Source organism: Amphibalanus amphitrite, unplaced genomic scaffold, assembly GCF_019059575.1.
Source record: "Amphibalanus amphitrite isolate SeventyFive unplaced genomic scaffold, NRLGWU_Aamphi_draft 001001F_arrow, whole genome shotgun sequence".
Lineage (NCBI taxonomy): Eukaryota > Metazoa > Arthropoda > Thecostraca > Balanomorpha > Balanidae > Amphibalanus > Amphibalanus amphitrite.
The window spans coordinates 250,724-264,870 of NW_024882495.1; the positions used below are offsets into that span (position 1 = coordinate 250,724).

General features: G+C 49.7%; 1 protein-coding gene across 5 annotated transcripts in view; it reads right to left on the bottom strand.

Annotated features, from left to right (window-relative positions):
* Positions 1-11,391, bottom strand: part of LOC122369044 (histone-lysine N-methyltransferase PRDM9-like) — a 122,376-nt gene extending 110,985 nt beyond the window's left edge. For 4 of the 5 annotated variants that reach the window (XM_043343414.1, XM_043343415.1, XM_043343413.1 and 1 more), the window contains exons 1-10: positions 11,236-11,370; positions 3,723-3,952; positions 3,399-3,547; positions 3,223-3,296; positions 2,921-3,004; positions 2,645-2,721; positions 1,898-1,991; positions 1,636-1,742; positions 1,181-1,323; positions 860-993 (exon numbers count right to left, since the gene is read on the bottom strand). In XM_043343414.1, coding sequence (XP_043199349.1) covers positions 860-993; positions 1,181-1,323; positions 1,636-1,742; positions 1,898-1,991; positions 2,645-2,721; positions 2,921-3,004; positions 3,223-3,296; positions 3,399-3,547; positions 3,723-3,952; positions 11,236-11,248 — 1,105 coding nt within the window. In that variant the 5' untranslated portion in view covers positions 11,249-11,370. Of the gene's footprint in view, positions 1-859; positions 994-1,180; positions 1,324-1,635; positions 1,743-1,897; positions 1,992-2,644; positions 2,722-2,920; positions 3,005-3,222; positions 3,297-3,398; positions 3,548-3,722; positions 3,953-11,235 lie in introns of all 5 variants that reach the window. The other variant, XM_043343412.1, reaches the window with a different exon arrangement.
* Between the last annotated feature and the right edge of the window lie 2,756 nt (positions 11,392-14,147).

Sequence of the window (14,147 nt, forward strand, 5' to 3'; positions counted from 1 at the left end):
TCAAAATGATAAAACATGCTTCAAAAGTATAACTTTTATCCATACCTTTGCTGATTTCATGTTTTATAAAATACCCTTAACACGACGAGGAAATAGTGCTGAAGATTTTTGCCTGCCCGAATGCTGGCAGCAAAACTCGCAAATGATAACTTCACGTGCGGATTCAATGCTGACCGTCTCGAGCATAGGTAAGTGAAGCCGGTTTTTAGGTTCATGTGAGGCTAATCTTGTAAAAACTGCGTTGTGTCCAAAAGGTGGCACCCTTCCTTTAAAGTTTCTTTCGGGAACCATTGACCAAAACCAGAGGCAATCCGCCTCACCTTCAAGCGCAAGGATTAGATCGCAAACCGAAATGTCAGTTCAACAGACCAAAACCATGTAGTTTGGTAAATATACATCAAGCCTACATACATACCTACATTAGATCAGCTTCAACTGAACGGACCACCCGTTCCGTCGTTTCCATCCTCAGGACAGTCAAATCCTTCTCCTCCACGCCTCAAACCCCCTGCTCCGGGCTGGACGGGCAACTATAACCCATACGGGAATGGCTCCACTGGAGCTAGCCCGTAGCCGGGTGCAGTGAGTGCCAGTGGGTTACGCGGCCTGTCCAACCGGACGGGCTCAGCCCAGGTGACTCACTGGGGTGCCTGTCCAGACCAATGCCTTCCCTAATCCCTATCATCCTTCCGGCTCTGAAATGGTCTTATAGGACAGAAAGGGCCGAACCCAACAAAACAAACAAAAATGAACGGACCGGACAAGAGCATAGTCAAGAGTGTCGGTAGGAAAGTAAATTTATCTCCAGGATCCTTTCGATGGACGCCATAGCCCTCGGAGCCGCCAACGATGAACTGACCTGAAGATGACGGTCCGGCCGGAGAGGAAGTCACAGACTGCCCAGACGTCTCCGAGTGGACGGTCAGTTCCCGGGCCGAGTCGTCTCCGTAGTACACCAGCAGCTCAGAGCCCCGCGGAACGGGCTTTGACGTCCTGCATAGGGAGATCAATATATCACAATTGGTCATGACATGACCTTTATCCAGTCAATACAGCAATGGTCATCAATAACTTAGATGAATCTATGAGAAAATTTGCAGGTACCATAAGGCAAACTGCACACAAAATATAACACGCAGTTTGATAGGACAGATCCGTGGATTTCAAGACAACAACACACCTGAAGTATATCTGACCCCGGTACTGGAAGGCCACTAGGTTTTGTTCTTCCTCCGAGCGGGCACAGTTGACCCTTCTGAGCCAATTGCTGCAGCTCGGGTCTTCGGCATTCACCGAGTGATGCACCCGGTCACCCTTCTTGATCTGAGGTACCAAACAAAAACATAGTCCATCAATTCAAGGAACCAAACAAAAATATCACATCAATCCTGGGACCAAAACAAAAATATCACGTATGCAATGAAAACATTGTCAATTTTCTATGTTTCTAACATTAGTTTGAAATGTGTTCTAAAAGTTTGTAATCGTCTAAATGACTCCATAGTAAGAGATGCGACATGTGACAGTGTAAAAGCAATGGGGGCCGACGCTATATTCTTATACAATATATGAACCAGCAAAAATATGTATTCGCAAGAAGAGCAGAGGAGATTCGACAGAAATGACAAAACTGACCTGCCATCTGTACCCGGTGGTTCGAGCCTGACCCTGTTCGGTGGTCAAGATACCCTCGTAAGGACCGAGTCTTTGGCGCGCAGGAAGGTCCTTTTCTGCCAAAACTCCTGGAATCAAATAAACGCATAACTTGAAATCACCTAAATAGAAACACATGACTGTACTGATACACGGGACACCAAATTATGCAATACAAGCACCATTACCAAATGATACAGCAGTTGCTAAACGCATCGCCATTTGTCTTGCCTCATTAACTTACCGGTGCCAGACGCTGGATTTCTCGACTGACCAGAGCTGAGAGAAGGCGGCAGGGTCTTGACGTCCCTGTCGGCATCTCCGATACCGGGTCGTGCCTGGAATAGTAATGTACCTATTAGTGATGTCAATTACGGATAATCGGAATACCGATACCAAACCAAATACCAACCAAAACCACGGGAAAATACCGAAACCAAACCAACTTGGGAAACTGAGGGAAATACCAACTTTTTACCGATTTCTTAGCCTCTTATACATTAGTGAGGGCTTATGATACCAACAAAATACCAAACACATTACGGTTGAAATACCAAATACCAAGATGGTATCGGTTTGGTATCGGTATACCAAAAAGTTCGTATCCGATTGACATCTCTAGTACCTATGTAGGGCGCAATGTCGACAGAGGATGATATAATGCAGGAATTGAGCTTATCCTTATACTGTACCTATAGAAATCAGCCGGCATGTTTTCGGAACAAAGATCATAGAACTGTTGAACTGGTCGCATCCATGTCAGTATCGACAAAATTGCAGCACAGGCAATAACTGTCAAGAAAGTTTTGTATATATAAAAATCGACAACTTCCACATGCACCTATTGTCATTTTGCAATTTAGCACCAAATCGAACAGATTCAAAATTAAATGTTGAAATATGGGGGGCACCTACTGATGTAACTAAAACAGAACAACACAAAACATGAACAGAGATAATAGGTATGGACTTATGGAGGATAGTCCCTTACCTTGGTATCGTGTATGATCTTTAGCGGTCCATGGACGGGACATTCACCGTCCCAATCGCGGCAGCACACGTCACAAACTGTCAGAAAATAGGGCGGAAAAGTATTATTGACATGATGGAGGATACAGTACGGTTTTATCATTTACGTTTCTGTTACACCGAAACAGTACGTGTTTGGTGGTTCTTATTTGTCTGCAATTTTGTGAGCTCTTATCATGTAAATTCCTCCGTTGATGAGGAAAAGTTGTAATTGACTAAAAGGAGGGAGAATACTCACATATGTTACCATCATCGAGACCATCCACATCACGGTAGTTTATGACGAGACGTGGACTCTTCATGAACTCTCCTTCGGCAAAGACTGCAATGAAATACAATGAATGGTTTTGTATGATTGGGTGGCATTAATCTCAGGCGCCAATTCAAAAGAACGTATGACTGTCAGACCACTACATCACTTTGTAGAGTCTAAATCAAATAAAATTAAAAAACTGACAATTTGTCTGCAAAAGGTACAATACAAAGGTCGATGATAAAATAGAGAGACGAAATGCATTTTCCTGACATCTGTCAACTTACCTTCTGCCGAGTCTTCACTGTCCGACGGGCATCCCAGTAGCATATCCCTTTTTACATTGGACATGAAACAAGCACTGAAAAAAGAAGCACCACAAATATATATCATTTCATCAAATGGATAGTCTAGAATGTCAAATAACTACTCAAATTTCAGCAACACTGAGTCATGCCCTCACCTGTCTCGATCCACCTCAGTGAACCCCAAGAAGTCCTCAGACGGTGACGGCGATCTAGGTCGGAACTTTTCCTCCTTCACCAGAGACTGCAGAGCTTTGTCCGACAAAGGATCGTCGTCCGACACCGAGGGAGACGACGGCCGCTCAACCTAGACCGGATCAAGAGACCAACATTATTCAATTAAACATTAGATGCTCTTCAACCACAAAAATGAAAATTGGAACACATTTTGCGCTGCCATTCCCTTTTATCAACCTTGCAGTAAAAACAAAAAACAAAAACAAAAACAATGAGAGGTGATCACCATGCATTTATAAACTTACCCTTGGTGAAGTGACTTCAATCTTTATCTCCTCCTTCACAACTGGCCGAAAGTCGCTCTCAGAGCCACTGTCTATGGGAGTGGAATCACTTTCCCTCTGGGAGTGCCTCAGACTCTGTGAAGGACCCCATTCCTCGTCGCTGTCAGGAGAGCCCTTCCGAGACCACTTTGGTCCTTCTGGTGACGTTGATGCAGCCCGCATGAGCGGCAGTAATTCAGACACTGGTGGATCTGGAATGGGGTCCAACGTTGATTGTCAGTTCACATTGAGTTGACTAGATAAAAGCACAAAAGGGAGAAGTTATGTAGCAAGAAAATGCAAAGTTGCAGAGTTATCACCACCAATAATTGAATAATTCCTTATGTAATTGATGATCCATAAAATATCTCTGAATAATACCACTGGCATGGTTTGGTTTGTCAACAAGAATACCTACACGACGTAAATAATGTAGGTGCTCATTACGAGCGAGCGAGCGCAGCGAGCGAAGCGAAGTCTTTTCAATATAGGTAACGGAAAAATCTCAGTATGAGCGGCCCGGCCCGGCCCGGCCTGTAACGCTTCTGAGAGGCTTATATCTCAGCAACCGCTGGACCGAATGGCCTGCGGTCTTTTTTTGCTGGGTAGCCCCATCCCTTCTACCCCGTAATTGACTACTTTTGATACATACATTGACTGATACATTTTGATACATTGACTACTTCTGCTAAACTGCACATTTGCTTCGAAATTTTCCGACCCCACCGTCGCCGTATTCCCCAACGTTCCTTCTTGTGTTGACCACCGTCTGTCGGAATTCAATGTGTCGGAGGAGGCTGTGCGTGGTTTACTCCGGGAGCTCTCCGTCAGCAAGGCGTGTGGTCCTGACGGATTGAGCGCCCGCATTCTCCGTGAGTGTGCAAATGAATTGGCCGCCCCTCTGTGTAAACTTTTACGCATATCCCTTTCATCCGGTATCTTTCCTGAAAAGTGGTCTGAAGCCAACATAGTTCCCATTTTCAAAAAAGGATCGCGGAACGATCCAGCTAACTACCGTTCTGTATCGCTTCTTCCCCTATGTGCAAAGGTCTTTGAAAAGATTGTAAGCGAGCAACTCTTCCAACATGTCCAGCCTCACCTTTCTCCGTTCCAACACGGATTCGTCCCAAACCGGTCATGCGCCACGAACCTCGCGTCCTTCCTGTCGCACGGATGGGCGGCCATCTCAAACAAATCCCAGCTGGATACCGCGTACACAGATTTTAGCAGCGCATTTCAGAGTGTCAATCATTGTTTGCTACTGCATAAGCTCGAAAGGATGTACGGCGTTGACGGCAACGCTCTGCAGTGGTTGAGGTCCTACTTGGAGAGGCGCAAACAACGCGTTGTGTTGAACGGGAAAGTGTCCGAGTGGGTTCCGGTTGTGTCTGGAACACCGGAAGGGGGTCACATCTCTCCGTTGCTGTTCTCTCTCTATGTGAATGACCTGCCAACTGTTATTTCCGCCAGCTGTTTGCTGTTTGCTGACGATCTGAAGTTGTTTCACGAGGTTAGGTCCGATGATGATGTTCAGACGCTCCAGCGACACGCTGGGACTTGAACGCAGTGACACGCTGGGCGGCCGACTGGAAATTGAAGCTAAATGCAGCTCCAAATGCAAGTCATTTAAAATCACACTTAAACGTAGCCCCATTGACTCGACATATTCGATCAATGGCACTATTTTGGAAAATGTCACATCGATCCGAAATTTAGGCATCATTCTTGATCAAAAGCTAGATTTCGCCGATCACGTGCATTCAGTGGTCACACGGGCTAATAGAGCGCTCGGGCTCCTCATTCGAACGTTCCAGTCGGCTTCCCCCAAGTGTAAGCTGGACAGGCAGGCCGTGTTGGCGGCTTATTACGCCAATGTTCGATCTGTGGTCGAGTACTGTTCAGTGATATGGGGCGGAGTGGCCAAATCTCATCTCGTTCGTGTGGAGAGGGTGCAACACAAGTTTTTGATGTGGCTGGCTTGTCGCACCACGAAATTCGTCGCTCAAGTACTCGGACCTATTGTCATCATTTCGTGTGCCACACTTAGGAGCACGACGCGCAAAGTGTGATGTTCTGTTTTTATGCAAGGTGTTTAAAGGCTTCATCTCATCATCATATTTAATTGGGTCTTTTAAGCTCCATATATCCGCGAGGCCAACCAGAAACACACCATTCATTGATGTGCCGTTCGCCAGGGTGAACACCATATCAGGAGGGCTTATTGTGCGCATTCCTCGCTGCGTCAATCAGTTTCTTGAGTTCTCGCCTAGGTCAGATATTTTCTTTGACTCGATCGGGCGGCTCAAGCGAGAGGCATCGGCGTATGCGTCAACACTGGCGTGCGTTATGTGACAGTCGGCCTCTGTCGGATGCAAAGAAGTGGTTTGTGTGGGGGTGGGGTGGGGGGTATTTATGCATGTTGATGCATGCGTGTGCGTATGACTTCACCTGTCATTGGGCGTAAGCCTGTTGGTGATTTATGAAAATACAAGAATACAAGAATACATCTCAGTGACCGCCGTGGCACGTGCCACGTGAAAAGTCAAGGGTGTTCAAGCATTTTGCAAAAGCAATGATTTTGAGAGGCCCATATCTCAGCAGCAGCTTGAGCGATTGTCTTGCGGTCATTTTTATAGGGTAGCTGCATCCCTTCTACCAAAGGTCGGATACTTTTCATCTATGTGAGTGACCCCCACTGCACGTGCAAAATACAACAATAAGAGGTGCCAAATTTGTTCCCATTTCAGTAACTCGGTAATTACTGGGGCGATTTCGCTGAAACTTGGCATACAGGTAGGCACCCACCAGGCAATGCATTCCCAATGTGTTGCGGTTAGGGTGCTACTGCACATGCGCACGTGCAGGGGGCGTTTCCAGATCTCGAGAGCGGCTGGACCGATGGCGATCAAATTTGGTACACGGTTAGGGACCGGTTAGTAGGGTGCCGTGCAAGTCAGTCGGGACCCATTTTGCACGTGCGCACGTGCAGGGTGTCGCTTCCAGATCTCGAGAACGGCTGGGCCGATTGCGCTCAAATTTGGCACATCGCTAGAGACCGGTTAGTAGGGTGCCGTGCACAAGTCAGTTGGAGGTACCTCCTCGCAATTTCGCACGTGCAAGGCCCACCCTCTCGCTCGCTCCGTTAGTCGCCCCAAAAGGCGTTATACTGGTTCTAAAAGATCTCATAGCGAGCAATCCATTGTTTCCCCGCGTCTTTTTAGCTTTCTTACTTGCTGAGATTAACCGGTGTAGCAAAGTATAAAAATCCTGTGCATAAAAATCCCCCGCCAGAGGGGCCCCTGCCCATCAAGGGTCGCCTACCAGAGGGGCCTCCTGAATCCTGTCCAGAAAGGGCCTCCTGTGCAGAGGGAGCCTCGGGGGTCTCCTGCCCACGAAGGATCTGCTGTCAGAGGGGGCCTCTCGATTCCTGCCCAGGTAGGGCCTCCTGGGAGAAGGTACCTCACATCCAGGAGGGGCCTCCTGCTCATCAAGGGTCGTCTACCAGAGGCCTCCCCCACATGGCGTAACCCCCCCCCCCCTAAGGTTTTTCGCGAATAACTCGCGTAAAAAGCGGCCGATCGCGACGAAACTTTCAGTACCCTCGCATGGATCAATTTCACACCTACCCTGAAAATTTCATGACCCTGACCCAAATGACCTTTGACCTGTGACCTCTTTTCCGAGACCATGTTTGGCCAGAATCGCGATTCGGCGTATGTCGGCTCGCATTAGCCGCGCGTTTGCTAGCTTTTCGTGGTTTCCAACGTTCAAACATGTGATTTGATGTTGCTCCCATGCATTAGGGTGGATGTCAAGGTCACCTGAAGATCAGGTCAGGTAATTGACCTTTGGTGACCTCGGGTGACCTCGGTTCACTTTTTCGAGTTTTACATGTTTCTAGGCCAGTTTTTTTTAGCTGAATTCGAATTTAGCAACCATTTGAACATTAACGAAGTAGTTTTGGTGCCTTCGTAACATGTTACGAAGCTGTCAGAGGTGGTTGACACGTATTACGAATACCCGTCACAACCCCTACCGGTTGACCTGACCTGACCTGACCCGACCTGGTCTAAATGCTTAAAGACATCAACTCTGATCAAAACTAACACGATATTCGTGATCAGCACCCCGGAAAACCACATAGCAGCCACACTTTACGACTTTATAACAGGTCCCGATGTTCCCGGTTTTCGGGTCATTGACCTGACCTGGAAGGTCACCCGATGACCTAGGACCTTAAAATTGGGTATCATCGGCTTCGTCTCGTGACGGGCAGCACGCTCGTTTTTTCCGCGAAGCTCTAGCTCGATCAGGGCCAAACGCGAGGGGGGTCGTACCAACCCCCCCCCCCCCTTGTGCCGTCGAAGGACGCAAAATGGCCTGTGCCGGCGAGGGTTAAGGTGTGGAATACGTGGCCCAAATCACTTGCTGTCTGTTACTACTCCCCATTTGGGCTACAGAGGTCAACAAAGGTAACGACCCCAAATTTGCGCAGCAGACTGTGGCCCACCCAGTGGAGGTAGAGGACTGAAACTGGCACCGATCGACTCGCCAGAACCTGATACTAGTTTTACTTCCCACAATCGACTTTACCTCTAAAGGTAAAGAAAAGTTTTTACTTAGGATCATTCTCGCTTCCAGGTTCAGAAAATATTTTCACAGCAGTTCTTGAGCAGGAGGAATTTTTATGGGAAGCATATCATTCTAACATCAACCTATTTTGAAGCCAACCCTCTTATCCAGATAGGGTCTCCTGCCCAGAGACGGTGTCCTGTAGATGAAACGTCCCATTTACATGTAGAGGGCCTCCTGCCAATGAGGCCCCCTGGCTCATCCCAAGATAGAGCCTCTGTGCAGAGGGGTCTCCCATTTAGAAGGGGCTTCCAGTCCTGTGTATTAACGATCTCTTGCCGAAGGGGGCCTCCTGGCTCCTACCCGCATAGAATCTCTCGTGCAGAGGTAGCCTCCCACCAAGAAAGGGTCCTGTACAGAGGAAGCCTCGGGGTATCCTGCCCATAAAGGAGCTCCTGCCAAATGGGGCCTCCCACCTCCTGCCCAGATAGGGCCCTCTGTGCAAAAGGGAGCGTCCCATCCAGAAGGGGCCTCCTAAGCATTAAAGGTACTCTGCCAGAGGGGACTCCTGCCCATCAAGGGTCGCCTACCAGAGGGGGCCTCCTGAATCCTGTCCAGAAAGGGCCTCCTGTGCAGAGGGAGCCTCAGGGCCTCTTGCCCATACAGGATCTCCTGCCAGAGGGGGCCTCGTGATTCCTGCCCAGGTAGGGCCTCCTGTGAGAAGGTACCTCACATCCAGAAGGGGCCTCCTGCTCAACAAGGGTCGCCTACCAGAGGCCTCCTGGCCTCTGCCCAGATAGTGCTTCTGTGCAGAATTAAAGTAGTCAGGCAGGAAAGTCAAGTAAAAGTAAGTACCCGAAGCGGTGCCCAGGGGCCTCCTGAAAATGCCGGAGCGGGGGGGGGGAGCCCAAGGCCCCCTTCGGTGCGCCACTGTTCGCAAAACACCCGCGTAAAAAGCGGCCGATCGCGAAGAAACGACCTTTCAATGTCAAATTATGGTTCATTTGAAGGGTCTCGACAAGTGAAACACGATGCTGGCAAAAGTAAAATCGTGGCTCTTTTGAGTCATGTTATTGCTGAAAAACACTTCGTAAAAACGTTTTTTTTTAGTTTTTGCCCTCTGGAAGCCAACTGACCTCCAGTTGATCTGAGGTCAAGTCTGAGGACATGTTGGCAAAAGAGCATTAAAAGAGCGCTATCAAATGCGCTTTTCCGCGGCGCTGCAGCTCTATCGGTTCCCGAGTTAGCCGTTGGCGGTTTCCAAAATGTTGAATTGGCCAACATTTTACCTTTGGTGACCTCTGGTGATCTGACCTTTGACCTGACCCAAAAATTACTGCAGTGTTTTCGTCCTTATTTGGATGTTCTTTTGACTGCCATTTACCGCGCGTCGCTATGTGGCCCAGGAGCCAAGTTAGAAGGGAGGTGTTCAGGCACCCCCGGCCCAGCGCGGAAGTCTGGGAGCACCGGCCCGGCACTGGCTAATTTAGCAACCATTTGAACATTAAAAAAGTAGTTTTGGTGCCTTTGTAACAGTTACGAAGCTGTCAGAGGCTATCGACACCTACCTATCACGAATACCCTAACCAAGCAGGACCCCTACTGATTGACCTGACCTGTCCCGACCTGGCCTAAATGCAAGGCAACATCTGTGATCAAAACTAACATGATATCCATGATCAGAGTGCTGTTCACGGGCACCTGCGGTGACTGCGGTAGCTGCGGTAGATCGCAGGCTGTAAGTCCCGCCCACTTGTGTATACGTCATCACGCGTTCGTCTGCGGCGGCTGTGTCAATTTTGCGCCCAAGTAACACGAATGCGCAACTGCCGCGCCACTTTGTATGACAAATGGTTCCTGCGGCCGCTGCGGTCGGATCGTTTCGACCGCAGGAGACGCAGGCGACCGCAGCCGACCGCAGCCGTATGACGTCACACCACCCGCCCCATCCCCACTTTCTGTGACGTCATTACCCGGCTGACCGCCGAGCCGCAGCTACCGCAGCTACCGCAGGTGCCCGTGAACAGCACTCAGCATCCCGAAAACCAAATAGCAGCCACACTACAATGTCCCAACAGGTCTCAATTTTCCCAACTTCTAGGTCATTGACCTGACCTCAGAGATCAACATTTGACCTATGACCTTAAAACTGGGTACCGTACTTCAGGAACGTAGCCAAGGGGGGGCGGAGGGGGCGCCCGCCCCTCCCTTGAGGTTTTCAGGAGGCCCCCGAAAGGATTCAGGCCAACGTGGGCCTTCGGCTCACATTGGCCTGAATCTTTTCGGCCTGAATCCAACGCACGTTGGATTCAGGCGTGCTAAGACATTCTCATCATGAATCTGCCAGGCATTTGATGCGCATTTGATTCAAGTAGTGCGCAAATCTGTTTTTGTATGGGTCCGTACACAAATCTGCTATATTTGGGTACGATGACGTCACATGCGTACCCATTTTTAGCAGGTCCGTACCCATTTTTGGCAGATTTCTGTTAAAAATAGCAGACTGCTAAAAATGGCAGATTTTACCACAGTTTCCCCGACTGAGTTGGGGTGCTACTGCACGTGCGCACGTGCAGGGGGAGCTTCCAGATCTCAACATCAAGAATGGCTGGGCCGACTGCGCTCAAATTTGGTACACGGTTGGGGACCGGTGTCATGCAAGTCAGTTTGGACCCCATTTGCACGTGCGCACGTGCAGAATGCCACTTCAAGATCTCAGGAACGGCTGGGCCCATTTCGTTCAAATTTGGCACACCGCTAGCTACCTACCAGTTAGAAGGGTGCTTTGCACAGGCCCGTTGGAAGTCAAAGTACCCTCTCGTCCTTCCGCACGTGCAGGGCTCACCATCTCGCTCGCTCGTTCTTCGCCCAGAAGGCGTTTTACTGGTTGTAATGCCCACAGTACTACCATGCTGCTTCTTACCATGCTGATCCATCTCAAACTCCAACTCAAGATCTCTCGTTTTCTGCGTGAGTTGAGTTTTATATAGCCTCTATATCCTTCAGTTGAGAGTCCAACCGCGCATCACAACACAACACGCGTGCTGAACCACGTGCTACTGCATCAAAACTGCGTCATGAATGTCGAAATCCAAGGCTCAAGGTCATCGAAATCTACACGACCATCAAATAAGTAGCAGATTGATATTCGCAGCAAGATTCGCAGATATCCAGCTAAGAAATTGATATTCGGACGTGGACAAGCATTATCTATAAGAATCTTGCATCAATCATCACCAGACTTTGATGATGGCGCCGACGGTCTGTGTATTCGTTTTGTTAAAAAGTGCCTGATCTCACTGTACCACCCTCTTCGATCTCCCATCACAAATGACTAGATGAAATGGAGAGAAGTGGTCGAAGGAAACTAACAATTCTGTACACAAACATTGACCAATACTTAAACAAGAGGGAGGACCTGGCCATGTTCATTTCAAACAACGAGCCTGATCTGATACTTTTGTGTGAGGTCATCCCAAAAGCCCAGAGCCATCCAATGCACCCTGCAACTATGGCCCTTCCAAACTATACCATGTTCCTGAACTTTGACCCTGTCAAGGATAAACTGGGACAGGGGGGGCGCACGAAGCATCTGCATATTTGTCAGTGCAAAGTGGCAGGCTACAGAGGTGTCTTTCCCAGCCTGCTCTTTACTCTTATGAAGAACAGCTGTGGGTCAAGCTACCTTTGCTAGGTGCTGACCAGCTGCTCATAGGATGTCTGTACAGAAGCCCATCCAGTGACGGGAACACCTCAACTGACAACCTATCTCTGCTGAAAACTGTTGTTTCCCAAAAGTTCTCCCACATAGTGATTGCGGGTGATGTGAATATGCCCCAGATCGACTGGAACGATCACTTCTCCCCAGGGGTGTCGATTTTTCAAAATGGTTGGGGGTGCTCAACCCCTGCACCGGGTGAAAGATTGCAGCTTTGCCATGGGGCACAACCGTGCAAGGCATGGTTGGGTATCACCATAAGGTACTGATAATCACGGGATTTCCCCCCCCCCATCAGGTTCAGGGGCCCATCGGGTTATTCGGGCCTGAGGGGCCCTGCGGCGCCAATTGGCCGCTGAGAGTCCACGTTGGCTATATTTAGACTCAGAAGGGCCCCACAGGGCTCGTAAGAACACCTCATGGGCCCACAAGTACCAACATTAAGATCTCCATAAGGGCCCCAAGCCAGCCTCTGAGGGCCACTTGCCGGCCTCTGGGGGTCTTAACCGGCCTATAGGGAGCCAGCTCTAGGAGCTGCACACCCGCCTATGCCCCACACCCATTTCTCTGAGGGCCCATATAACGGCGACTGTAAGGGCCCTCACCGGCGTCCCTGAGGGCCCCACACCCCTAACTCTGAGGCCCTACACCAATGCCTTTAAAAACCCTACATGGGCGGTTCTGAGGGCCATTGTCAGTTACCAGCGACCCTGACGGCTCACACAGGTGACTCGGAGGGTCCCAGCGGCGTCTGAGCGCACCAGGCCAGTCTCCGAGTGAACCCCACAAGGCTCCTGAAGGCACCGGTGACCTCTTGATATCTTTTGTCGGCCTATGAAGGGTCCGTTCCGTAACAGCAGTTCTGAGGGCCCCACGCGCGCCTGTGATGGCCCTAAACCAGTGTCTCTGAGAGCCCCACAACGGCGCCTGTGAGGGCCGTCACCGGCGACTGCGAAGCCCCCACACCGGCGCCTCCAGTCCGAGGGCCCCACATTGCCATATCTGAGGGCCCCACACTAGTGCCTCTTAAGGCCCTATATCGGCGGCTCTGAGGGCCCAGCATCGTAGCTTCTGAAGGCCCCACTAGTGCGCATGTGACGGCCACCCTGCCACCGGTGACATTTGAAGGCCCCACACCGGCGACTCTGAGGGCCCCATCGGCGTCTGAGTCCGTTCCGGTCTCTAAAGACGACCCCGCAGGGTTTCTGAAGGTACCACCGGCCTCTGATGGCCCTTTGCCGGCCTCTGAGGGCCCGTCGCCGGTCTCTGGAGCCCCCTGCCGGCTTGTAAAGGGTACGCACCAGCAGCTCTAAGAGTCCGACACCCGTGTACGACGGACCCACACAAGTGTCTTTGCAATTTAACGTCTTTTTTCGCCCTTCTTCTTAAAACTAACTTTTCTTTTCTTTACATCTTTATTTCATGCCTTGTAAATTGCGTAATTGTTTTATTTTTTGTAGTGAAAGACTGCAGAACAATTATTTTCCTCAAGCAGAGTTAGTGGGAGTTATTGAGGGACAAAATCATTGGGGGTGCCCGGAAAACCATTGGGGGTGCTCATTTGAGCATTGGGGGTGCTGCAGCACCCCCAAAGGTATACAAATCGACACCCATGCTTCTCCCACGCTCCTGATGGTCACTACACCAAAAGGTTTGTTGAGGGCGTACAGGAATGCGGCCTCACCCAGCACGTAACCAAAGCCACAAGATACCGTGCTGGCGAGAGACCAAGCAGCCTAGATATCATCCTCTCCAACGAAGAAGGCCTGGTGACCAACCTTGCTTATCACCCACCTATTGGCAACAGTGACCACATGTTACTGCAATTTGAGGTGTGCTGCTACATGCAGCCTGAGGTAGTGAAGGAGGGACGACTCAACTTAAACAAGGGCAACTATCTACGGCTTAACAACCTGATCAGACGGAGACAGTGGCGTGATGAAATGCATATGGATATGCAAGAACGCTACGACACCTTCAAGACCGAGTTAGCCCACCTGGTGAACGCATGCGTCCCCAAAGCGTGTCCAAGGAAAAACAGAAGCATCTACATAAACAGGGAAGCCTTGAGGCTAAAGAACAGGAAAAAGAAGCTCTGGGCCGCTTACACTCGAGAA